Genomic DNA, 25,810 nt, shown 5'->3' on the forward strand with positions numbered 1-25,810 from the left:
AGGGAGCTCATTCCACAGCCGGGGTGCCACAGCAGAAAAGGTCCTCCTCCTGGTAGCCACCTGCCTCACTTCCTTTGGCAGGGGCTCACGGAGAAGGACCCCTGAGGATGACCTAGGGTCCGGGCAGATACATATGGGAGGAGGCGTTCCTTAAGATAGCCTGGCCCCAAGCCGTTTAGAGTTTTAAATGTTAATACCAGCACTTTGAATCGGTCCCGGACCTGGACAGTGAAGCTGGAAAAGGACTGGCGTGATGTGGTCTTATCGGCCAGTCTCTGTTAGTAACCGTGCTGCCCTGTTTTGCACCAGTTGAAGTTTCCGGATCGTTTTCAAAGGCAGCCCCACTTAGAACGCATTGCAGTAATCCAAACGAGAGGTTATCAGAGCATGGATAACTGTAGCTAGGCTATCTCTGTCCAGATAAGGGCGTAGTTGGTATATCAGCCTAAACTGATAGAAGGTGCTCTTTGCCACTGAGTTCACCTGTGCCTCAAGTGACAGTTCCGGATTCAAGAGCACCCCCAAACTACGGACCCGATCCTTTAGGGTGAGTGCAACCCCGTCCAGGACAGGGCAAACATCACCTCGCCGGACCGATGAACCACCCGCTAACAATACCTCCGTCTTGTCTGGATTGAATCTCAGTTTATTAGCCCTCATCCAGTCTATTACCGTGCCCAGGCACTGGTTCAGAACAGTCACTGCCTCACCTGGGTTTGATGAAAAGGAAAGGTAGAGCTGGGTATCCTCCGCATATTGGTGACACCTCAGTCCACATCTCCGGATAACCTCCCCCAGCGGCTTCATGTATGTGTTAAACAGCATAAGGGATAAGGTAGAGCCCTGTGGAACTCCATGGCTTAGGAGCCACAGCACAGAGCAATAATCCCCCAGCACCACCTTCTGGAATCGGCCATCCCAGTAGGAGCGGAACCACTGCAATGCAGTACCTCCAACTCCCAGCTCAGACAACCTATCCAGAATGATACCATGGTCGATGGTATCGAAGGCCGCTGAGAGGTCCAGGAGAACCAACAGGGTCGCACTCCCCCTGTTTCTCTCCCGGCAGAAGTCATCAAACAGGGCGACCAAGGCAGTTTCCGTTCCAAAACCACGCCTGAAACCCGATTGAAATGGATCTAGATAATCCGTTTCATTCAAGAGTGCCTGAAGTTGTCCTGCAACCACCCGCTCAAGCACCTTGCCCAGGAAAGGGATATTAGCCACCGGCCTGTAGTTGTTAACGTCCTCTGGGTCCAGATTAGGCTTCTTCAGGAGTGGTTTAATTACCGCCTCTTTTAAAGAGGCCGGCACCACTTCCTCTCTCAAGGAGGCATTTACAACCTCCTGGACCCAGCCGGCAATCCCCCCCTTACTTGATGTAATGAGCGATGAGGGGCAAGGGACAAGCACACAGGTGGTCGACCGGACTTGGCCAAGCACCTTGTCCACATCCTCGGGCCTCACTAACTGAAACTCATCCAATAAAACTGAACCGGACGGCGCTCCGAACACCTCTACTAGTGGAGCTGCATTAAGTGTGGTGTCCAATTCATGACGAATCTGAGCGACTTTATCTTCAAATTGCCGTGCAAATTTGACACAGCATGCTACTGAGGGTTCCACCATCTCTCGCCCTGGCCCAGAGTGTAACAGGTCATGAACCACATGGAAAAGCTCCGCCGGACGACACTGAGAAGATGCAATGCTGGTGGAAAAGAACTGTCTCTTTGCCACCCTCACTGCCACAGAATAGGCTCGATAGTGAGCTGTAGCCTGTGTTCGATCAGACCCAGCACGAGTTTTCCTCCACCTGCGTTCTAGCCGTCTCCCCTCTTGCTTCATTGCCCTCAGCTCAGGTGTATACCAAGGAGCTGGCCGGGCTCTGCTCAGAGGGAGAGGGCGCTTGGGCGCGATTGTGTCAACTGCCCAAGTCATCTCTGCATTCCACAGAGCGACCTGGGCTTCGACAGGAGCACTTAAAAGCACTATGACTGATCTGTGTTCTATCTAAATGTAACCATTTTTCACACGATGCACTACGGACAAAAGATAATGGAAACTTTCAATTCAGGAGATAAAGAATGTGAAGACTGGCCAAGATGGCTGCGGTCTTGTTCAGGCCTCGTAACAGGGAGGGAGGGGGGAGTTCATGAGACTAGCTCTCAAAGACCATCTTAGAAAAAACAGTTTGCTGAGCAGAGTACTCTTCTCCGAAAGCAACACCTGGGCAGTTATCAGCCTAGCCCAAGGTCGTGCTAATTGCGTGTTGATTTGTTTCAGCTGTGGGAAAAACGGCCTGGTGGGAAGGCCCCCCCCATCTGAAAGGGAGGGGGAGCCAGAGGCCTGAGGGAGCTTGGGATTGGCTAGGATGGGTCCTGGTACCGACAGGTCCAAAAAGGAATAAAGGAGTGGGCAACCAGGGGTTGCCTTCGAGGCATGATTTATGGTGGGCTAATGTTTTAATTGCTGCTAAATTACCTCAAAAACCTCTTTCCTTCACTCCCCCTTTCCCCTTCCTGTGCATTCCCTTGTCCGCGTGCTCAGTATGATTGGTTGGAGCCTGCATGATAGGTCTAGTGTCTAGTAATAAAACTGCTTCAATCCCTGGTTAGTTGTGTGTGGTTATTCTCTGAGAGGCGGGTTAATACTGTCTTGGTACGGGTTTAGGGAGGTGGGAGCCTGGGTAATCGGTCAATTGGTCCAGAGCCTACCTTGCAGGGACATTGGGTGGGCCCCAACTTTCCTTCACAAAGAAGGGCCTATTGTTTCTGAGGAGAACACCTGAAATGCATTAGGCATAACAACTATCAACTGAAGTGCTTTTATAAAGAAAACATACTTTTTCTTCATGACATTTTGAGGTTCACCTCCTTTTGTTTGTTTGAAAATACTGCTGCCCTCCACTCTTTTTCCTTCAGTTGAATTTCTGTTGCTGGCCTACAACCCTTGACTTCCATTTCAAAGCTGACCTTAAGTAAAACTAGCTGCTGACAAACCAGGGATCTAAACAAATTTCCTGAGAAATATCCAAGGCTGGCCTCAAATAAAATAAAATAAAATAGTAAATAGGTAGAACTTTATTTAAAAACAAAATTGTTCAATCATTCTTGTATGAAAAGTAGATTAAACATCAACTGTGTTTGTGTGTGTATATATGTGGGTGAGTGGTCCGATATGGTCTTCCAAATTAATAGAAAAAACAGCTTGTGTTAGTTGAACCTGGAAAGGCCTGGCTGCAGCTGAATGGGGCTGTTAGGTGAACTTTTTCATAAAACGGATTTTGGTGTATGCTATCAGGAGGAAGATGACTGTCAAGCACAGAAGAGCCACAATGTTCTCCCACATGGCCCAGTTAGTTGGCTCTATTCCCTGGCTGCAGAGGTATGTTTCACCATAGCACCTGTTAAAGAATAATTCACAGATTTGTTGTGTTATTCATTAGCTTGCCAAATCTGATACTGATACAAAGAGAACTGCAACACACAAAGCCACACACCAAATCTGGTTGTATTTGCACTGTTTTACTTCCATTTTATTGGATGCCCACCCCCGTATTCTGTTATGTACATACTACAATATGAGCAGTTTTCCAGTGTTCAGTGTCTGTGGGACCTGTGGGGATGTAGCATTGGCTGCTTACTTGGACATGCTTGGTGTTCAGGTCCTTCTGTCTTTGCCACTGTATGCTTCACATTAGGGCTGTGCACCGCCTCAGATCTGAACCCTGAATCCGAAGCGGATAGGGGTGGTTCAGACCCTTCCAAACCGGATCTGAGGCGGTTCAAGCGAAGGCCAAGGTGGTCCAAAGCTGAAACCAATTGGCTCCGAAGCTTCGGGTCGCCTCGCACTTCGGAGCCGACTCTGACCCCCACCTGTCTCCTTACCTGCTGCCTCCATCACCGCCACCATCCTTCTTCTGCCGACTTCCGGTGTCGCCGCCGGAAATGAAAGGGAGTAAGCCACGCAATTTTAAGTTATCACGCGGCCTACTTCCTTTCACTTTTGGCAGCCCCCAGGAGAAAGATGGTGGTGGCAACGGAGGCAGCAGGTAAGCCCCCCTCCCTCTCCCCCCTTACCTGCATCCACCACCACTGCTGGACGCAAGCCGGCGGTGGCGGACCCAGGTAAGCCCCCCTCCCCCTTCCTTACTTAGCTGGGTCTGCCACCGCCGCCAGCTTGCATCCGGCAGCTTCAACTCAAGGACGCTGAAGGCTGGAAACAGGCCGCGGTGGTGGTGGCAAACCGAGGTAAGCCCCCCCTCCCCCCCTTACCTGCATCTGGCAGTTTCCATATCTTTCCTCCCCCCCACCTGCAACCTTATATGAAGTGGAGTTTTTTACAATACAGAACGATGTGTGCTGTGATTTAGGTGGAATTACTTTTGTGAGCAATCTCAAATTTAAGAGGGTAAAAATTCTTTTGAAATATATATGTGTGTGTGTGTTTTTCAGGCTAGGATATAACAGACTGAAACTTACATTTGTTCAAGCCAAGAACTTTGGGGACAATTGTGCACTGATGGAGTTTCTGTGGTGTTCAGCATATTATCTTCACAGAAATGCAGGTCTCTAAACTCATTTACTTCAAGGGCCTGTGTAGGAAACCAAAACAGAGCAGCAGTACTGACAAAGAATCTCCAAACCACCTTGCAATATTGACTCAATATTTACAGATTTTAATGAATCCACAGTTAAACTCTGCTACTTTATCAACAGAAAACCTACCCAAGTAGACTTTCACTCCTTAACCAGGCTAATAATTAACAGCTGAATTTCTTATTTGTCTAATTTGAAGTAACTTAGAAGGTCTGGATTTTTGAACAATGTCTGTGTACTTACTGTGAGAAAAAATGCAATACTTTCAACCAAAGGTCGCACCAATCTTTCTCTTTTGAAAATTTATTCATTTATTTAGAGTATTTTTATCCCGCACCTCAGCCAAAAGGCTCTCGGAGCGGCTTACAATGTATCAATAAAGAAGACAGTCCCTACCCTCAGGCTTACATTCTAAAAAAAGACGTGACACACAAGGAAAAGTGGATGGGGAGGGAAGAGGGAGAAAATAAAAAGAAATTAAGGAGACTGTTTAGGCTGGTGGGAAGGCCCTGCTCCGTCCTCTCATCTCCCAATGGAGGGGCAAACCAACAGCTCCTTCTTCCCCACAAGGTGAAGATGTTAGCCCTGTTGGGGGGGGGTCCAACTGAAGCAGGCCCCGATGGTGCCTGCCTGCTCTAATCTCCCTCGCAGGGAGATCAAAGAATGATAGAATCATAGAATAGCAGAGTTGGAAGGGGCCTACAAGGCCATCGAGTCCAACCCCCTGCTCAATGCAGGAATCCACCCTAAAGCATCCCTGACAGATGGTTGTCCAGCTGCCTCTTGAATGCCTCTAGTGTGGGAGAGCCCACAACCTCCCTAGGTAACTGATTCCACCGTTGCACTGCTGTAACAGTCAGGAAGTTTTTCCTGATGTCCAGCCGGAATCTGGCTTCCTTTAACTTGAGCCCGTTATTCCGTGTCCTGCTCTCTGGGAGGATCAAGAAGAGATCCTGGCCCTCCTCTGTGTGACAACCTTTTAAGTATTTGAAGAGTGCTATCATGTCTCCCCTCAATCTTCTCTTCTCCAGGCTAAACATGCCCAGTTCTTTCAGTCTCTCTTCATAGGGCTTTGTTTCTAGACCTCTGATCATCCTGGTTGCCCTCTTCTGAACATGCTCCAGCTTGTCTGCGTCCTTCTTGAATTGTGGAGCCCAGAACTGGACGCAATACTCTAGATGAGGCCTAACCAGGGCCGAATAGAGAGGAACCAGTACCTCACGTGATTTGGAAGCTATACTTCTATTAATGCAGCCCAAAATAGCATTTGCCTTTCTTGCAGCCATATCGCACTGTTGGCTCATATTCAGCTTGTGATCTACAACAATTCCAAGTTCCTTCTCGTTTGTAGTATTGCTGAGCCAAGTGTCCCCCATCTTGTAACTGTGCATTTAGTTTCTATTCCCTAAATGTAGAACTTGGCATTTATCCCTATTAAATTTCATTCTGTTGTTTTCAGCCCAGCACTCCAGCCTATCAAGATCACTTTGAAGTTTGTTTCTGTCTTCCAGGGTATTAGCTATCCCACCCAATTTTGTGTCATCTGCAAATTTGATCAGCGTTCCCTGCACCTCCTCGTCCAAATCATTAATAAAAATGTTGAAGAGCACTGGGCCCAGGACTGAGCCCTGCGGCACCCCACTCGTTGCCTCTCCCCAGTTTGAGAAGGTTCCATTGATAAGTACTCTTTGAGTCCGATTCTGTAGCCAACTGTGGATCCACCTAATAGTTGTTCCATCTAGCCCACTTTTAGCTAGTTTGTTAATCAGAATGTCATGTGGTACTTTGTCAAAAGCTTTGCTGAAGTCAAGATATATGACATCCACAGCATTCCCACAGTCCACAAGGGAGGTTATCCTATCAAAAAATGAGACCAAGTTAGTCTGACAGGATTTGTTCTTGACAAATCCATGTTGGCTTCTAGTAATTACTGCATTGATTTCAAGGTGTTTACAGATTGACTTCTTTATAATCTGCTCCAGAATTTTCCCAGGGATGGATGTCAGACTGACTGGTCTGTAGTTCCCAGGTTCCTCCTTTTTGCCCTTTTTGAAGATAGGGACAACGTTAGCCCTCCTCCAGTCGTCTGGCACCTCACCCGACTTCCATGATTTTGCAAAGATAATAGACAAAGGTTCTGAGAGTTCTTCCGCTAGCTCCTTCATTACTCTTGGATGCAGTTCATCGGGCCCTGGGGATTTGAACTCATTTAAGGAAATTAGGTCTTCTTTGACCATTTGTTTATCAATCTCAAACTGCAATCCTGCCCCCTCAACTTCTGCTTCACTTTTTCCAGGGGGGTCATAGACCCGCTTTTGGGAGAAGACCGAGGCAAAGTAGGAATTGAGCACTTCAGCCTTTTCTTTGTCGTCTGTTATCAATTTGCCATCCTCATTAAGCAGTTGAACCACCATTTCTTTCCTCTGTCTTTTACTACTCACGTATCTGAAGAAAGCCTTTTTATTGCTTTTAGCATCCCTCGCTAATCTCAGCTCATTCACAGCTTTAGCCTTCCTGACGCCATTTCGGCACTTCTGCGCCACTTGTCTGTACTCTTCTTTTGTAGCCTGGCCTTCCTTCCACTTCCTATATCTATCCCTTTTTGTTTTCAGTTCATCAATAAGCTTTTTGTGGAGCCACATTGGTTTCCTCTGTTGTCTTCTATCTTTTCTCCTTGTTGGAATTGTTTGTAACTGTGCCTTTAAAATTTCATTTTTTAGATACTCCCACCCATCCTGCACTCCTTTTCTCTTTAGGCTCCCTTGCCACGGGACCTTACTTATTATAGTTCTGAGTTTATTAAAATCAGCTTTCCTAAAATCCAGAGTACGTGTATGGCTACGCTCAACTTTTGTCTCCTTCATAATCAAGAATTCAAGTATGACGTGGTCACTTTCCCCCAGAGTTCCCGTAACTGCCACTTTATCCACTAAGTCATCCCTATTGGTCAATAACAAGTCAAGGATTGCCGATCCTCTAGTTCCTTCCACCACTTTCTGTAGGAGAAAGTTATCACCCATACATGTCAGGAATTTCTTGGAAGGGCCGCTTTTGGCAGTAATGGTCTCCCAACAGATATCAGGGTAATTGAAGTCCCCCATCACTACTACATCACACTTCCTTGAAACACTGGCAATTTGTTTCTCAAAAGTTTCGTCCTCGTCTTCTCCTTGATTGGGTGGTCGGTAATAGACTCCGATTATCATATTCTTTTTATTCCTAGCCCCATTTATTTTAATCCAGATGCTCTCGACGGGGCTCCCAATCTCATCCGCCTGTATTTCTGTGCAGGGATAGGTATTTTTAACATATAGTGCAACTCCACCTCCCTTTCTATTTCTTCTGTTCTTTTTGAACAAGTTATATCCTTCAATTGCTATATTCCAGTCATGGGAGTCATCCCACCAAGTTTCAGTTATACCTATCAAGTCGTATTTGCCTTCATGTAATAAGAGTTCAAGTTCATTCTGTTTGTTTCCCATGCTCTTGGCATTAGTATATAGACATCTAAGACTGTGTGTTTTATAGTCTGGCTTTGTTCCTACCTTGTTGCAGACACTATTTTGAGACACTGTTGGAGCTGTTCTCTGTACTGTGGTGCATTGGCCCTCATCCATTGTTGCCTCAAAATTTGCGTCTCCGACCCCCGTAAGATTCAGTTTAAAGCCCATCCTGATCAAATTCTTCATGCTGTGGCCGAACTCATTCTTTCCAGCCCTTGTGAGGTGCAACCCATCCCTTGCCAGCAGTCCATGTTCCAAGTAGCGTAGCCCGTGGTCCCAGAATCCAAAACTCTCACGACGGCACCACCTTCGAAGCCAGTCGTTCATCCGGAGTATTTTTCTTTCCCTTTCTAATCCTCTTCCAAGAACCGGGAGGATGGATGAGAAAACTACCTGGGCCCCAAAGTTCTTCAGTTTCCTTCCCAGAGCTTCAAAGTCTGAAATGATTTCTTCGTAGCTCTGCTTGGCGACATCATTTGTTCCCACATGGATGATAAGAAAGGGGTATGTGTCCGTGGGCTTTATGAGCTTCGGTAACCCTTCAGTCACATCTCTAATCTGTGCTCCAGGGAGACAGCACACCTGGCGAGTCCATGGGTCTTCACGACATACTTGGGTTTCAATCCCATGCAGCAGGGAGTCTCCCACAACGACTACTCTTCTCTTCTTCTTGGTTGACCTACCTTCTGTCTCTTGGTCACTGTTGCATGGTGTCCCCTGTACTTCTTCCTCTGCAAACTGTCCTTCAGTCTCATTCTCCAGAAGCTGAAAGCAGTTGCTTAACTCCACTGGCTCCACTGGTGCAGAACGCCCTCTAATTCCTCCTCTCCTAACAGTCACTCTTTTCCAGGGAGTTTCTTCTTCATTGGCTTTCCTCCCCTCAGCATACTCTACTTCTGCTTCAGCTGGCTGTTGTTCTTCAATCTCATGTGCTTCTTGTTGCTGTTGCAGTTCCACCGTTGGGTCTAAGAACTCCTCGACTTCTCTTATTCCTTGGAGGGTGGACACTCGCTGCTCAAGTCCTCTCACTTTTTCTTCCAAAAGTGCCACCAGCTTGCACTTGTTGCAGGTATACGCCATGTTGAGCTCAGGCAGAAACAGGAACATTGCATACCCTTTGCAGGTCACCACCTCTAGGGACTCCTTCCCATCCATATTGTCGATTTCTGCTTTGGGTTTTTTCCTTTTTGATTATAGTAGAATTGCCTTTGCTTTGTTGTGTCCTCTCTGAAGGTACACAACTATAGGAGTATGTCTTAAGGGAAAGTAATCTTTTTTGGGTTTTTTTTGCTTTTCTTTGGTGGTGGTTTTGTGGGTTTTTTTCTCTTTATGTTTTTCTTTTTTTCCCCCCACCTCTTTTTTTTTAATTTATTTTTTTATTTTTATTTTTTTAGAAGCCTCCCCTGCCGAACTCCTGTTTGCTCTTCCTGTTCGCTCGCTCCCTGGGAATCTGGCTTACTTTTATAGCTCCTACTTGAGCTGGGCCAGCTGCTCTTCCCTGCTTCTGCTTAGCTCCAAGTCAGGAACCAGAATGAGGTCACTGAAATGCCAACAATCAGGCACTGATTGCTGAGTCCAACTGACAATCAGTCCACTCCCCCTTCAGCTCCTGCAGCAACTATAAACACCGACCCTCTCACTCAGCACTCAGGAGCACATGGCAAGCACACGGCCTCTTTGAATTGGCAGCCTCCTGGGTTTCCTTGAGGCTTCTCTTCTTCCCCTTTCCTTGGTCTCCTCTTCCCCTACACTCCCCCTGTCAAACTCCTGCTTGCTCTTCCTGTTCGCTCGCTCCCTGGGAATCTGGCTTACTTTTATAGCTCCTACTTGAGCTGGCCAGCTGCTCTTCCCTGCTTCTGCTTAGCTCCAAGTCAGGAACCAGATGTCAATGGTTGCTCTCAAAGAAGTTGATTTTCAACATCTGTTCATGTATAAGTATATCTGACATGTAGAGCTCCATCACACCAGCAGTTTAACACACTGTCGCCACATCTGGTATCTGGTATTGCAGCACGGGACTCACATTATGTCATCCCTGTCTTCCTCCGTTTTGCATATTATTTTGGTGTGGGGAAAGTCTGGATTATTTTCCCCAAGTGGATTTAATGCACCCTTAAGACTCCATGTATTGCTATCCTCTTGTTTTTTCCCTTTTTGGGACATGTGTTTTGAATGGAGTCTTGCTGACAACAGGGGATGGTGGGACGGTTCTCCATTTCCAGTGCGCCGTGTCAAATTTATAACTGAATGGGAACCTTTTGTAAACTTTATGAAGAGACGAGAAAAAAAGAGACGAGACTTGTGCTTAGTAAGTTGAATGGACTTTTTACTCCTCCAATCCCACCTTCACTGCCCACAGAAATGGAGCCCGGCCAATGAAACGTTAAATCAGTAAATCACTAAACAACAAAGCCAGAGTGAGGAGGGGGAAGGAGCCCACGCCACTGAGGACCCCAGCAGATCTCTATTTTTATGAACTAGAGATGCACAGCTGTGCATTATCAAGTAAAGGAAAACATCCTCCACAAATGCAAACAGGTGGAATTTTGCATTGGTGGAGTATCAGGAGAATGGTTTGAGGGGGAAATATTTTTAAAATTCCTACAAATCAAGGTATGAACGGATCTGATTTAAACTTGGCATGCCTAAGCCCTCCTTTAGAGCTATCATGGTGCCACATTTCATCACTTTATATTTAAAAATTATATGTATGTAAGCATTTTGGTTAGCCACAGATGTCAATATCAAAGCTATCCTCATCTCACAGCCTCTTCCAAATATGGAGAGAGACTTACTTCTGAGTAAACAAATATAGAACTGACTTTTAATAGTGTGGTCACTCAGAAGCTTTTTTAAAAAGTCTAAAACAGCAAACTGGAAAGAAGTACTCTGCAACCTTATGCTTACTTCTGAGGTCTTACTTTTGTTTACTCAGAAGTAAGTCTCTCTCTGATCAATGGGGTTTATTCAAAGGTAAGGATGATTGGGATTTTAGTATGACTTGGGTGTAAATGCAGTGAAATCAATGGGATTTACTCTTGAGTAAGGGGATCAAGCCTGGGCAATAAATGAGCTCCATTGAACACACACACACACACACACCTCCGATTCTGTCTTAACCCACTCCTGTGCAGAATAGGAGAGGTGTATGTTAATGGGAAGGAACGACTTGAGGGAGAAATTAAAATTTCCTTAAAAATCAAGGGATGTACCAATCTGATTCAAACTTGGCATGCCTAGGGCCCTACTTAAGATCTTTCACAGTCCCAAGTTTCATCTCTTTATCTTTAAAAATGAGGGAGCTGTAAGCATTTTGGTTAATTCCCCTAGGAGCTCAAATGAGTGAGGAAGGCAGGCTGCCACTTGATCACAATGTCTATCAATGACAAGAACCAGTGAACTGGAGGGGGAAGGAGAAGGGGTGGGCACAACAGCAGTGAGAGAGCAAACAAGTGAAAAGAGAGTTCTCCGCTGTAGCAACAATCATGAAAGGGAGGGACGCTTGTCATGCTTACAAAATGGAGGTATTATTGTATTGAAGAATGGTATAAGTATGGGATATAGCCATTAATGATAAATTGACTTGTAATATTAAATTCAGAAGAGGTATAGCTAAAACAAATGATTTTGAAGGAATCTGGAAACAGTTCCTAATATTCGTGTTTTCTGTTTAATCTTTTTTTATTATTTCCAAACATCAGTAAATAAAAAACACTAACAAAACAAACACATCCACAAAAATAATACAAAACAAAATCAAACAAACAAACAAAACACCAAATAAAATGTTCTTCCAATATTCTCCTCAGCAAAAATATATAATAATATTGTCATTATTATTGTTTTTCTTTATCACTGTCAAATCCAAATCTCTAATTTCTCTCTCCACATTTTCTACACTATTGGTTGAATCCACAGATATACAAGTCATTTTTTTCTCGTCTCTTCATAAAGTTTACAAAAGGTTCCCATTCAGTTATAAATCTTACAGTTGATTTTCCCCTCATTATTGCCGTGAGTTTCGCCATCTCCGCTAGCTCGAACATCTTCAGTAGCCATTCCTCTGTTGTGGGCACTATTTTGCCCTTCCATCTTTGTGCATATATCAGTCTTGCAGCTGTCGTCATATATAAGAATATAGTCCCATGATTCTTTTTCATCTGCTCATCCATAAATCCCAAAAGAAAGTATTCTGGTTTCAATTGGATATTAATTTTTAGGATTTTTTGGATTACAGAATGAATTTGTATCCAGAAAGTCTTTGCTTTTTTGCAGGTCCACCATGCATGGTAGAATGTCCCTTCCTGCTCTTCACATTTCCAGCACAATCCTGATGCCCCTTTATACATTTTAGCCAATTTTGCTGGTGGCATATGCCACCTATACATCATTTTGTAAAAAATTTCTTTAAGATTGGTACTTAACGTAAATTTTAGCCCTCTTGTCCACATATTTTCCCATTGTGCCATTGGTATACTATGTCCCATATTCTGGCCCCATTTTATCAAACATTCTTTCACTTGTTCTTCCTCCATCTCAAACCTCAATAAGAGTTTATAAATTTTAGCAATAACATGTTCATCGTTCGTACATAATGCCCTTTCAAATTCTGACTTTGTTGTTTCAAAACCACAGGCTTTTTTATCAATTTTAAACCTTTCTGACATTTGCATATATTCAAACCATTGACATGGGTACCCTTCTTTTGTCAACTCTTCTCTTGACTTTAATTGATAATCCCCTTGCCATGGTTCTAAAATATCACGGTATGTACACCAATTGTAATTGCCTGTCCTCTCCCTTCTTTGATATGCTTCCTGTACTGATATCCATAATGGTGGTTTTTGACATAATCTGGGCTTATATTTATTCCATATTTTCAGGATAGCATGCCGTATATAATGGTTGTTGAACTCTACATTAACTTTAACTTTCTCATACCATATATAACCATGCCACCCAAATCTCAAGTCATGCCCCTCTAAATCCAATAGCCTTTTGTTTTTCAACACTATCCAGTCTTTCATCCATACCAAGCCACATGCAGCAAAGTATAATCTTAGATTTGGTAAATCTAGACCCCCCCTTTCTTTTGCATCCTGTAATAATTTATATTTAATTCTTGGCTTTTTTGCTTTCCATATAAATTTGGATATGTCCATCTCCCATTGTTTAAATGGTAACTCCGAATTCACTATAGGTATTGTCTGAAACAAAAACAACATTCTTGGTAACACATTCATCTTGATAGTGGCAATTCTTCCCAGCATTGATAGTTGTATTTTATCCCATTTAATTAAATCTTTTTTGATTTCATTCCACACTTTAACATAGTTATTATAGAACAACATACAATTTTTATTTGTTAACGTTATTCCTAAGTACTTTACCTTCTTTTCAATCTTAAACCCTGTTTTTTCTATTAGTTTTGATTGATCTTGGGAGTTCAATTTTTTTGTTAATATCTTTGTCTTCTGTTTATTAACCTTAAAGCCTGCTACTACACCAAATTCTTTTAGTTTATGCATCAGAACTTCTATTCCCTTTAATGGGTCTTCTAGGGTAAGTACCAGATCATCTGCGAACGCTCTCAATTTATATGATTCTTTTTTAATCTTTATGCCACCAATTTTTTCATCTTGTCTTATATCCCTGTTCAATATTTCCAAAACTAAGATAAATAACAGGGGTGACAATGGGCAACCTTGCCTTGTTCCTCTCTGTACTTCACATGGTTTTGATAGTTCCCCATTAATGATTATTTGTGCCTTTTGTGAAGACTAAATCGATTTAACCCATTTCATGAAGTTATCTCCAAAACACATTTCTTCTAAAATTTTGAAAATAAAGTTCCAGTTAACATTATCAAACGCCTTCTCCGCATCAAGAAAAATCAAGGCAGCTTGTTTCTCTGGTTGTTTATCTAGGTATTCCACAATATTTAAGATGGTTCTAACATTGTCTTTTAACTGTCTCTTTGGTAGAAAGCCATTCTGATCTTCATGAATTATCTCTTGTAGAACTTTTTAAAATCTTTCTGCCAGTATTGTTGTGAATAATTTATAATCATTGTTCAATAATGAGATTGGTCTGTAATTTTTAGTCAAAGTAGGATCTTGTCCTTCTTTTGGTGTTAATGTTATATATGTCATTTTCCAAGTATCTGGTATCTTCCCGGTATCCAGGATGGAGTTCATTACATTTTGTAGCGGTTGTAACAACTCCTTTTCAAAGTTTTTGTAATACGCTCCTGAAAAACCATCTGGGCCTGGCGATTTTCCCAGTTTAATTTTTCTGAATGCCTCCACCATTTCTGTTACTGTTATAGATCTATTCATGATCTGTTTCTGTTCTTCTGTAATTTTGGGTAATTTTTGCTTTTTAATGTATTCATCTATTTTTTCTGGTGCAACCTCGTGTCTTTTGTTAAATTTGAGTAGAAATGGTGGAAGCTTCTTTGTATGGTTGTATTATCTTTTAGTTCCAGATCTCCTTCTTGTATCTTTATTATCGTGTTCTTTTGTCTCTCTTTTCGCAATTTATAAGCCAACCACCTCCCTGGCTTATTTGCAAATTCAAAGTTCCTTTGTTTCATATAGCTTAATTTTGCTTCCATCTCTCTTAATGATAACATGGATAGCTGTTGCTGTAGTGTTTTAATTTGCTGGATAATAATTGCACTTCCAGGCGTGTTCTTTAATTCTTCTTCTTTTCTTTTGATTTCGTTCATAATATTTTGCGTCTGCTCTTGCCTTTCCCTCTTGAGTCTTTTATTTTGTTGTATGAAGTAGCCCCTATTGGTTGCCTTACTTGCATCCCAGACCATTCTCACATCTGTACCTTTATTTAAGTTTATCTCAAAGTATTCTTTTAATTTGCTTTTTGCCTCTTCTAAAATACTCTCATTTTGTAGTAATGCTTCATTTAATCTCCATCTTGGGGTAATTACTTTTCTTTTGTAGACCATCAGTAAAGGATTATGATCTGAGAGAAATCTGGGTAGAATCTCTATTTTGTTCACTTTAGTAACAAAGTCTCTAGTTGTTAAGATCATGTCTATTCTTGACAGTGATCTGTGTCTTTCTGAAAAGTAAGTAAATTCCTTTGAATTGCCATTTTTTTGTCTCCATATGTCTATCAGTCCCAAATTGTCCGTCATATCAAAAAAGCTTTTGGGGAGTTTGCCCTGGTGACTTCTGATATCCTTCTCTGAAGTCCTGTCCATTTTTGGCACCATCACTCCATTCCAGTCACCCATCAGACACCAGCTGTCAAAGGATATATCAGTTAGGCTATTCATGAGTCTCTCATAGAATTCAGCTTTGTGCTCATTGGGAGCATAAACTCCCAATACCATAGTTGTGGTTCCATTTAAATTAATTTTAACTCCTATGTAACGTCCTTGTTCATCAGAGATTACCAATTCTGGTTTCAGGTGTGGTTTAATATACAAGACAACACCATTTTTCTTTTTCATATTTGCTGCGATAAATTCTTCTCCTAAATTCTTATTGTATAAGAATTTTATGTCATTTTTTCTGATATGAGTCTCTTGTAGACAAATAACGTCCTGTTTTAATTTTCTCAGTTGATGAAAGATTCTTTGCCTCTTTTGAGGCCCGTTGATTCCATTAATGTTCCAAGTTAAAAATTTGTAATCCATCATGAGTTAATCTTAGTCCTCATTTGTGGCACCAGCGGCACCCTCCAAGTCTTCTTCATCTGATTTTGTCATTTCCAGGTCTTTTTCAAGTTTTTCCAAAAAGTTTCTTGCTTTCTGAACTGAGTTTAGTTTATATCTTTGGCTTTTAAAGGTGAAGGTAACACCTTCTGGAAAGTCCCATCTAAAAATAATCTTTTTTTGTTTTAAGATTGATATCAGGGATGCATAATCCTTCCTCCTTTGTAAAATCCTCATAGGAATTTCCTTTAACACAATTATCTCTTTCCCGTTGATCTTCAATCTGTTAGAGTAATGCTCTTTAAGAATCTGGTCCCTTGTAATCTTTTTCACGAAATGGACCAATACATCTCTTGGTACCTTCTTTGTCCTGGCATAAGTGGAATTTATTCTGTAGACTCTATCAATTCCATTTTCTATAATTTCCTCATCTTCATCAAGAAACATTGCCAGATTTTTAATCATCTCTTCTCTGATGTCTTCATTTTTAAATTCTGAAATGGATCTAAATCTCAGAATATTTTCCTTTTCTTTTAATTCTAGCTGCGCCAAGGCATCTTGTCCCCTTTCTAATTCCTTGTTCAGAACCTGAATCTTGCTCTCTTGAATTTCCACTCTATCCTTAGTATCTCTAACCTCCATTGCTATTTGTTTCAAAGATTTATCCAGTCCTTTTATCTCTTGGGACACTTCATTCTTTATGTCTGCCATTTGTTTACCCAGATTGCTTCCCAGTTCATCAATCTTTTTACTTAGCTGCTCAAACATCTTCTTTTCATTATCAGACGTATCTAACTTTTCAGACGAAAGGTCTAATGATCCTTTTCTTTCACCTCTTACATTTTTCTTAGACATGTTTCCCAGTTGTTTAGTTCTTTTGGTTATCAACTGCTGTGAAACCTCCTCCGCATAACAACAGCTTGCCAGAGAAAAGTCTTTTCCTCCCCCACCTCCTGAAACTTTTCCTTTCAAGCCTCCTTCTCGCATTTAGCCCAAGGTAAGAAACTTCACTTATACTCTTCTTTATTCTTATACTGTCTTTTATTCTTTAGTCATTCAGAGACCGGATAATTCACCACTACATATCTGTGTTTCCTTTCGATGATTTACTTTACTTTCCCCTTTTGTTCTTAACTCAGAGAAAAGAGATTGTCTCACCCTTATGTTGTAAGTAATTCTTTTCTTCTGTTGAGATGAATATCACTGACCTTCGAAGTTGTATTTCATGCTAATTTGTTGTTGTCAGTGGTGAATGCCGATGGACTTTGCATCTTGAAACTTCATATAGATCAAGATCTTCAAAACGACCATGGGAGATGATTCCCAAGCACTACACGCTCCTGGCTTTGCTTAGCAGTCTTTTTGTCAGCAAATAATTGTCTGGCAAAATAAACCTCGCGTAAGACAGCCAGCGAGCTATGTTTGTTTGGTTTCCCTGCTATTCCCTATGATCTAGAGAATTTTGCTCGGCTGAGCCTTCTAGCCGTCAATCAGGTAGTTTTGTCTCCCCGTTTAGCACGGAGCTTCAGCCCACCATTGCTTCTTCACCAGAAGTCATCCGAAGCTTGAGGGTCATATTCGTGTTTTCTAAGGGAAGTGGGGAACCACCAGCAGAAGAAAGTATGAGATTTTGGAATCAGGAATGAGATCCCGAGGTGGGGGGTGCACTTATATGTTAAGTTTGATTATGTTATATAGATATGATATTGATGTTATTCAACATTTATGTAGTATGTTGTTTCTTTAATTGTAATGGTGTATGTTTAAGTATTGTAGAAAATAAAAAAATATTAAAAAACAAAAAAACAAAAAACAAAATGGAGGTAAAAAACATGGAGGCAAACCAGGGGGGGAAATAGGTGTGATGGCGCTCGTAGTTCATCTGATGCGTAGCTGCCGAAAGCAGTAGTTCCTCATCTCCTCCATTTTCCTTTTAGGGTTTAAGTAAGGCAAAACATGTGATATGACATCACCACAAGAGGTCCAGAAAAATTGGCTTGGATGGCTACCAACCTGTTTACTGTCCCTCTAGTCCTCTGACATATACTGAGGGTTTGAGAGGCAAGTGAGGTTTTTCATTTGCACTGGGATTATGAGAAGGTAAGAAACAACATTCGTTGTTACTCAGACTCCTCTCCTGCTGTTTCTCACTGTTTCCAAAATGCAGTGAAAATGAGAGCTGCGCTGTTGGGCATACTGCTCACCAGAGCATCATGGTGATCTTCAAGACTGACTCCAGAACTGGTGGAACAGACATGGTTGGTACTGAGGAAGGAGGGATCCAATGTGTGCAGCTTGTCATTGGAGTTGATGCAATGCTTCTTCCTCTTTTGTTTCTTTGATCCAGCCCTGGAGGCTGTAGCTAAAGAATGCATAGATTGTGACTTCTTGGACTTTATAGGTGGTAGAGGATTATTGAGTTTGACTGCTGAGCCCTAATCTAATTCAGCTGCATGAGCAGACTGGGGAACTTGGTCTAGTAGCAATTCCTGAAGCAAGACCAATGCTGATGCTATTTGAGGGACAGGTTTGCAATCTAGCACAAGTGCCAGCTGTGAAGAAGCCTCCATAGGGTGACATGCCTTAGATGCCATACAGAGAAACAAATGAAACTGGCGTCAAGCAAATAGCTGAGGAAGTAGTATGGAACAGACAATTTGTGTGGAGTGCCTGGATTGGATGTGAGAGAATGATGGAATCTCTGCAAAGATTTTCTGCAGTAAGAGAAAAGGTGGAAGAAGTAGCAGGAAATGGGAGGGTTAAAGTTGAAGGCAGCAGCTGTACGCACCCCCATAGCATTCTGTGAATGAGGCAGGGTGATTGCACCATAAAATCGCATCTGGAAGCAACTGAAGTGAATCTCTGATGAAAGACTCTTTCTGCTGCATTATAATGACCTGAGGATTAATTTTTAAAGTCTTACCAAGAAATAAATTGCTTAAATAGAAACAGAAGTCAAAAGTTTACTGAAATTAAAATAGTAACTGCAGCATACTAACCGTTAGGCCATATCTGGGAATGCTCAAGTATTTCAGCCAGTTCAACGAACTCATTACAGAGGGGAGATTCACTAATAAGCCAGAAAAGATCTGGAAATGTGGAGAGAAAGTTGTATTTTACTACATTTTAACATTCAGGAGATAACCTCAATCAGGCTTATAGACCCTTCATAGTAATCGATTCATGATTGAACATTCCAAATAGGAAATTACAGAAAAATACAAATGGTGTTGTAGAACTGACCCCAAGTCTGCACCATGCATGCAAGACCTACCATCATGAAGACAAAGCAAACAGTGATAAGAAGGTTGGCAATGGCCACTACATCCATTCCAGCTGAAACAGCAAGGGCCATTGAGGTGGCTGTGTAGGACACGAGCACCAATGTCAGCATGAAGAAGAAGAATCGACTTACTACCATCTGGTAGCCTGAAAACAGCAAGGCAGATAGGGCCAATGAATGCTCAGGTAATCAAGTTGAAAAGCAGAAAGGACTATGCAGTGGCAAATGCCATTAAGAAAGACACTGAGAGCATGACTCTCCCCCTCTCCCAATGCTGCACCTGTAAGTTGGAGAAATGAGACTTGTCCCTATACAGTTGATTGGAAATACTTGGGAAAACTGTAAAGTATATTCTACTCATCCTCCTTGTTTATTTATAACCCACATTTTAGGCCCACACAGCCGCTACCCCCAAGGCAGCCCAAAATCACAAGATATAAATTCAATCAGAAAACATTAAATCAGATAACTAACAACACAAACCAACTAAAATGTATTCATAGCAAGAAGGAAACCCTGAAAACCCAACAAAGAGGCTTTTCTATGGTATGGAGTTCCACAGTCACAACGATGTGACCAAAATTACCCTGTCTCACATCCCAGTCAACTGGACATCCAATGGTCATGGGATGCAGAATAAGCATCAGATGAAGAGTAAGGCGTCACCATGGGCAGGCTCTAGTTTCAAATTATTTAGAACCAAGTGGTCAATACTGAAGACAAGAAACCTATTGGATCCAAAAAGGTCTTTCTACAGTATCATGGGTAGGTGGGTGTCCAACGTGGTGCCCATGGTCACCATTGTGTCTACAGACACCTTATTGGCACCCATGGTCGCTACTGTGACCGCAGACATCTCCTTAAAAGTAGGTTATAAATAATTACAATAAAAACAAATATATTGTTGTAATTCTCACTTGTGTTGCTCTGATTCCCTGCCTCTAGATGTAACATATCACATAGAGATCTTATCCCCTGCTGTGGTCACAGCACAAGCAAGCAAGGAAGGTAGGATAGCATGCAAGAAATAAAGATTATTTACCAATCATCCAATAGCTTATACATGAAAATATAATTGCAGGCATGGTCCTCATGGGTAGCAAATCTCCAATCATCAAAGCAAGGAAATATACTGAGATTCGGTAGTACCCACTAGTATACTGGTGGCTGTGAGGACAAGATACACACATAAGAAATATTGTTCAAGAAATTACTAATTAGAAATAAAATGGAATAATCTAACTTATTCTTGGGATCACATCTGAGAACTGACACCGATATTCTTACTAAATGTAGAATCCTTGAATAGTAGAGTTGGAAGGGGCCTATAAGGACATCGAGTCCAACCCCCTGCTCAATGCAGGAATCTACATTAAAGCATCCCTGATAGATGGCTGTTCAGCTGCCTCTTGAATGCCTCTAGTGTGGGAGAGCCCACAACCTCCCTAGCTAATTGGTTCCATTGTCATGTACTGCTCTAAGAGTCAGGAAGTTTTTCCTGATATCCAGCTGGAATCTGGCTTCCTTTAACTTGATGATGAAGGAGGAGGCAAACTCTGGTGCTCAAAGGAAGAAAGAAAATTTATTGTGCTCCATGCGTTTCGAAGAAGTCTCCTTCTTGAGCAGCTATAAAACAATTAAATTCACCAGCGATTTATCACACACTCGCCATGCCTGGTATTGCGGTTTTTCACATGACGTCGTCCATGTCCTGCACTCTTTTCACCTCCATGTTTTGTTTCTTCTTGGAGCAGGGGAAGTCTGGATTATTTTCCCTCCCTGCGAAATAAATACGCTCCTCCCTCCCGTGTATTGCTGTCGTTGTGTTCTATCTGACCATCCCATTCTTTGTTGGGGGCGTGTGTGTCTAAGGGCGGTCTCATTAACGAAAGAGGAGGGCGGGGCAGTTCTCTGCTCAACTGTGAAGGCGGAGGGAGAGAGGTCCCATTTACCTCTATGTTCTTACTCCTGAACATATGTTAAAGAACATTTCATTCTATGTTCTTACTCCTGAGTAAACCCCGTGGCTTCTGTGTCCCTTGGAAAACCCATGGCTTCCTTTCCCTGGGGTGGCATCGGGTAATTCCGATGCTGAGGAGGGAGCACAGGGTTTCTGTTGGGAGAAACAAGTATTGTTGTACAAATACCTCTGCAGCTTGCAAATAAACGCAAGCGTGAGTTTTGAATCTTCAACGCAGTTTATTTAGAGAAGTCCTTCAAAAACAAAACAACCAGGCTTGTAGCAGCAAATTATAACAAAGTAATTGTCTCGCCAGAAATCAAAGTAAGCATAACAGCTTTACGGTTCTCCGTGACAAAAGTTGGCTTTGCATCAAAACAGCATACTCCTTTCTCTAGCAGCGGCAGCAACTTACGCCATACCCTCAAACCTCCACTGGCTGACAGCATATTGCTGTGAAAGAGCGAGCTTTTTACTCCCTTCACTCAAACACCAACAGGTGTTCTGAGCTTGCAAGTCTCAGCCAATAATCTGACATTAATTACTGTTAAGGTTAACACGAAAACCTGACATCCTCCTGCTTTTTGTGTACACCGATACAGTAATTACCTCATTTAATACAATTGTAAGTATTTTGTCAACTTCTGATGTTGTTCCTTACTTATCGGTTTAGACAACAAATCCGCAGGAATGTCTTTTCCAGCTAAATATTGAACTTGCAATAAACCATTTCTTATACATTCTTTTGCATGACACAATTTGATTTGCAAATATTTGGTTCTTTGCTTACAACTATCAGTTTTTAAGATAGAAATACTTGATTGATTGTCTTGATAAACAATGACAGGTTGGTACATCAATCTCGGCATCCTTTAACAATTGTAATAACCATTCAATGTTTACAATTGCATAGTTAAAAGCGTTCAGTTCTGCTTCACATGAACTTAATGAGACTGTAGACTGTTTTTTACAGGACCAATCAAATAAACTGTTATTTAACATGTAACAAACTCCAGATGTACTTTTTCTGTCATTTATATCATCTCCAAAACTAGCATCAGCATGAATTTCTAAACCTCCAGTGCATTCCTTTGTAAACTTCAGTTTGTAGTTCAAAGTACCTTTTAAATAACGTGCTATTCGCTTCATAGCTTTCCAAGTATGTTCTGTGGGTTTAGCAGTTTGCCTACTCAATAAATTTACACTCACAGAAATATCTGGTCGGGTAGCATTGGCAATAAAGCTTAGTTGCCCTAGTATACTTCTGTACAAGATAGCATTTTCAAAATGTTTACTTTGACCATCTGCTTGGAAATTCTGCACCATTGGAGTATCAACAGAATTAGCATTCTGCAAATTAAGTTTGTCAATTATATCCCTTATTTTCTTTGATTGATGCAAATAAATATTGCCCTCTTGATCTTTTTCTACTTCTAAAGAAAGATAATTAGTTACATTACCTAAGTCTTTTAACTCAAATTGTTCTTTTAAATTCTGTACAAACCTGCTGTCAAGAAGTTCCATGAAAGGTTTTTTTTTAACCAACCTCCAGGTTTTATTCTTATCTAGTGAATTTAATTCAGTTTGTATGGCTTGAAGCCAAGGTTTAGCATTTTCTTCAGACAGTTTCTGTACATCTTTATAACTTTGAGGTTCATAAATGGCTCTACCAGCAAATTCATCAGAGTATCTCACAGGAGGTATACTTTTGGTAGAACGTTCTGACTTACGCACTACAACATGCTCATCCTTAGAACTATTAGCATCACTATCCTTTTCCACTGTGTCCATAGTATGCAATGGTTTTTTATCTTGCATCACTCCCTAATTCTTCTGATTGTTTTAAACTGTCCCTTTCATTACTGCTATCCTCACTTTCATCACTATCACCACTATCATTACTTTCTGTTTCACTTTCGTCAACAGGAGTGGATTGGAAAATTCCAACTCGTTCCCAATTAACATTATACTCAACACTTCTTGTTAATCTTATATTTTGAGTGTTTGTCATTAGCACTCTATATGACCCTTTTTCATAACCAAGAAATATTCCATGTTGACCTTTTTCTTGTAATTTCTGACTTTGTGGTGTATGCACCCACATGTCAGATCCAAAAATCTTAAAATGACTCACAGAAGGTTTTTTGTTGTACAATTTTTGATAAGGAGTGCATTCTATTACTGAACTTACGCACATAGTTAAAACAGTTCAGTGCCTCCGCCCAGAACTCATCTCCTAAGTTGGCATCGTGCAGAAGTGTTTTTAACCCCTGCAACAGGGTTTGGTTCATTCTCTCACACAAACCGTTTTGCCATGGAGAACGTGGGGTGGCAATCATGTGCTCTATCCCCTGCTGTGAAAGAAAACTTTCAAATTCTGCAGAGCAGAATTCTCCACCTCTATCTGTGAAAAAACAGGTGACTTGGGTATTATGCTTATTATTAACCCAAGCACAAAATGATTTAAACTTTTCAAAGGCCTCATTTTTCTTCTGAAGCATATATACAAAAGAATATCTCGTATATTGATCTATGAGGACCATAAAGTAATTTCCTCCACCTCTGGAAACCTTAAGGGGTCCAACAAGATCGCCATGAACAATCTGAAATGGTTTTTCAGCTTTTCTATTTGTCATTTTTCTCTTAGGGGTTTGCTTAACCTTATGCTTTGCACAGGATACGCATTTCATGTGGTACTTACAACTTTTCAGTTTCATCCCTTCTACTATAGGCTGCATTTTGGATACCGCTTTAAAATTTAAATGACCAAACAGCCTATGATAAGAGTGAATACAATTATTATGTAATTGAGCATTTGACTTTGATTTCAAAGTTTTAACCTCACAACACTATCATCCTCCTCTTTTTCTTTCCAGTATAATAGAAACAGCCCATTTCTCTTTTTAGCATACAAAATCACTTTGTTGTTTTTTATCAATTCACATTTGAACTTCGAGAATTTAACAACAACATTCTGCTCAGTTATTTGTGATACACTCAATAAATTTTCAGATAACTCAGGAGCATATAGTACGTTCTTAATTGAGGCATTTAGGCTTTTAAGGAACACAGTTCCAAGCCCTTTACTCTCAATTACTTCCCCATTGGCAAGATGGATATTCCCCTTTTGTTTTGTTAAACCTGTAAACAAACTCTTATCTTTGCACATATTGCGGGTAGCACCACTGTCTATCACAAAATGGTCCCACCTTTTCTTTGAAGTGGACACAGCAACAAGCGCTTTAACTTGTCGCTTAAACACCCCTTGCTGTTTTCCTTGTCGTTGTTTATTCCTTTTTTTACAATTTCTACGTAGATGCCCCATCTCTCCACAAGAAAAACAATGACATACTTTTAGTGCCGCTATCTTCTCACTCTCAGCAGTTAAATTACCCCTGCTCTTTGATATGTGCTTTTGTGAAGTTGCAACTGCATATTTACACCTGAAAGCCACACACTTATCTACTTCAGCCATGAGCCTCGCTTGAATAAGTTCCAGAGTCAGCTGTGCTGGGGGCAAAGCAGCTAATTGAGCAGCGATACTTTCATAACTTTCATTTAAACTGCTCAATACAACGTAGCAGAATTGCAAGTCAGGAATTTCTACTTCACGTCGTAATAACTCATCTCGGAGCGACCTTAAATTCCTCAGATGTTTAGCTAGGTCACCATCTGGAGCAAGTTCAGCCCGATACATTTGTTTGAAATACACAATGGTCGACCCAGTTCCACGACGAAGATGAATTGTCTCTAATGCTGTCCACATTAGTTTTGCAGTTTGTTTTCCACGGATATTAACCAATTGTTGGTCTGAGACAGCCAAAATAATTAGAGCCTTTGCTTTGGCGTCATTATTACTCCATGCCTGCGTAACGGGCGCGGGAGGATCTTCTGCTATGACTCTCCAAACTTTTTCTTTAACCAGATATGCCTCCATCCGGTAACACCAAATAGAAAAATTCAAGTCATCAAGCTGAGGGAAATAAAAGCCGCTGTCTTTACGTTCCGCCATTGAGCCTTGCGTTAACAGCCAGCAATTAAGCAATTAAACAGTAGCCAGAAGAGCAGGCAAATGTCCAGCACTCACGTTGTTTAAACAAACTCACTCTGCCGTCCCGAAGCCTCTCTGGTACAGCATCCAAGGTTCCAGAAATCTTCTCCTGGGACTGCATTAAAGTTCAAAATTCTTCTCCTGGGCCCATAACCAGATGTTGGGAGAAACAAGTATTGTTGTACAAATTCCTCCGCAGCTTGCAAATAAACGCAAGTGTGAGTTTTGAATCTTCAACGCAGTTTATTTAGAGAAGTTCTTCAAAAACAAAACAACCAGGCTTGTAGCAGCAAATTATAACAAAGCAATTGTCTCACCAGAAATCAAAGTAAGCATAACAGCTTTACGGTTCTCCTTGACAAAAGTTGGCTTTGCATCAAAACAGCATACTCCTTTCTCTGGCAGCGGCAGCAGCTTATGCCACACCCTCAAACCTCCACTGGCTGACAGCATATTGCTGTGAAAGAGCGAGCTTTTTACTCCCTTCACTCAAACACCAACAGGTGTTCCGAGCTTGCAAGTCTTAGCCAATAATCTGACATTAATTATTGTTAAGGTTAACACGAAAACCTGACAGTTTCTAGGTGACCATCCAGGGACCAGAGCTGCCCCCTCCCTCTTCCTGGTGGACCGTGAGCAATCACAGGTCACTTCCACCAGGCACCGCCCAGCCGTGCCTCTGCTGTGACTTTGGAGCGAGGCAAGGGACTGTCTTGACATTGTCTTGTGTGTCC

General features: G+C 41.7%; 1 protein-coding gene across 3 annotated transcripts in view; it reads right to left on the bottom strand.

Annotated features, from left to right (window-relative positions):
- Positions 1-3,062: 3,062 nt before the first annotated feature.
- The window catches only part of LOC134403104 (broad substrate specificity ATP-binding cassette transporter ABCG2-like), a 53,951-nt gene continuing 31,203 nt past the window's right edge, over positions 3,063-25,810 (bottom strand). For all 3 annotated transcript variants that reach the window (XM_063133201.1, XM_063133200.1, XM_063133202.1), the window contains 5 exons: positions 20,108-20,232; positions 19,057-19,211; positions 18,782-18,871; positions 4,482-4,594; positions 3,063-3,403 (listed from right to left, as the gene is read on the bottom strand). In XM_063133201.1, the coding sequence (XP_062989271.1) occupies positions 3,256-3,403; positions 4,482-4,594; positions 18,782-18,871; positions 19,057-19,211; positions 20,108-20,232 (631 nt within the window). In that variant the 3' untranslated portion in view covers positions 3,063-3,255. The remainder of the gene's footprint in view (positions 3,404-4,481; positions 4,595-18,781; positions 18,872-19,056; positions 19,212-20,107; positions 20,233-25,810) is intronic.

Source organism: Elgaria multicarinata, chromosome 8, assembly GCF_023053635.1.
Source record: "Elgaria multicarinata webbii isolate HBS135686 ecotype San Diego chromosome 8, rElgMul1.1.pri, whole genome shotgun sequence".
Taxonomy (NCBI): Eukaryota; Metazoa; Chordata; class Lepidosauria; order Squamata; family Anguidae; genus Elgaria; species Elgaria multicarinata.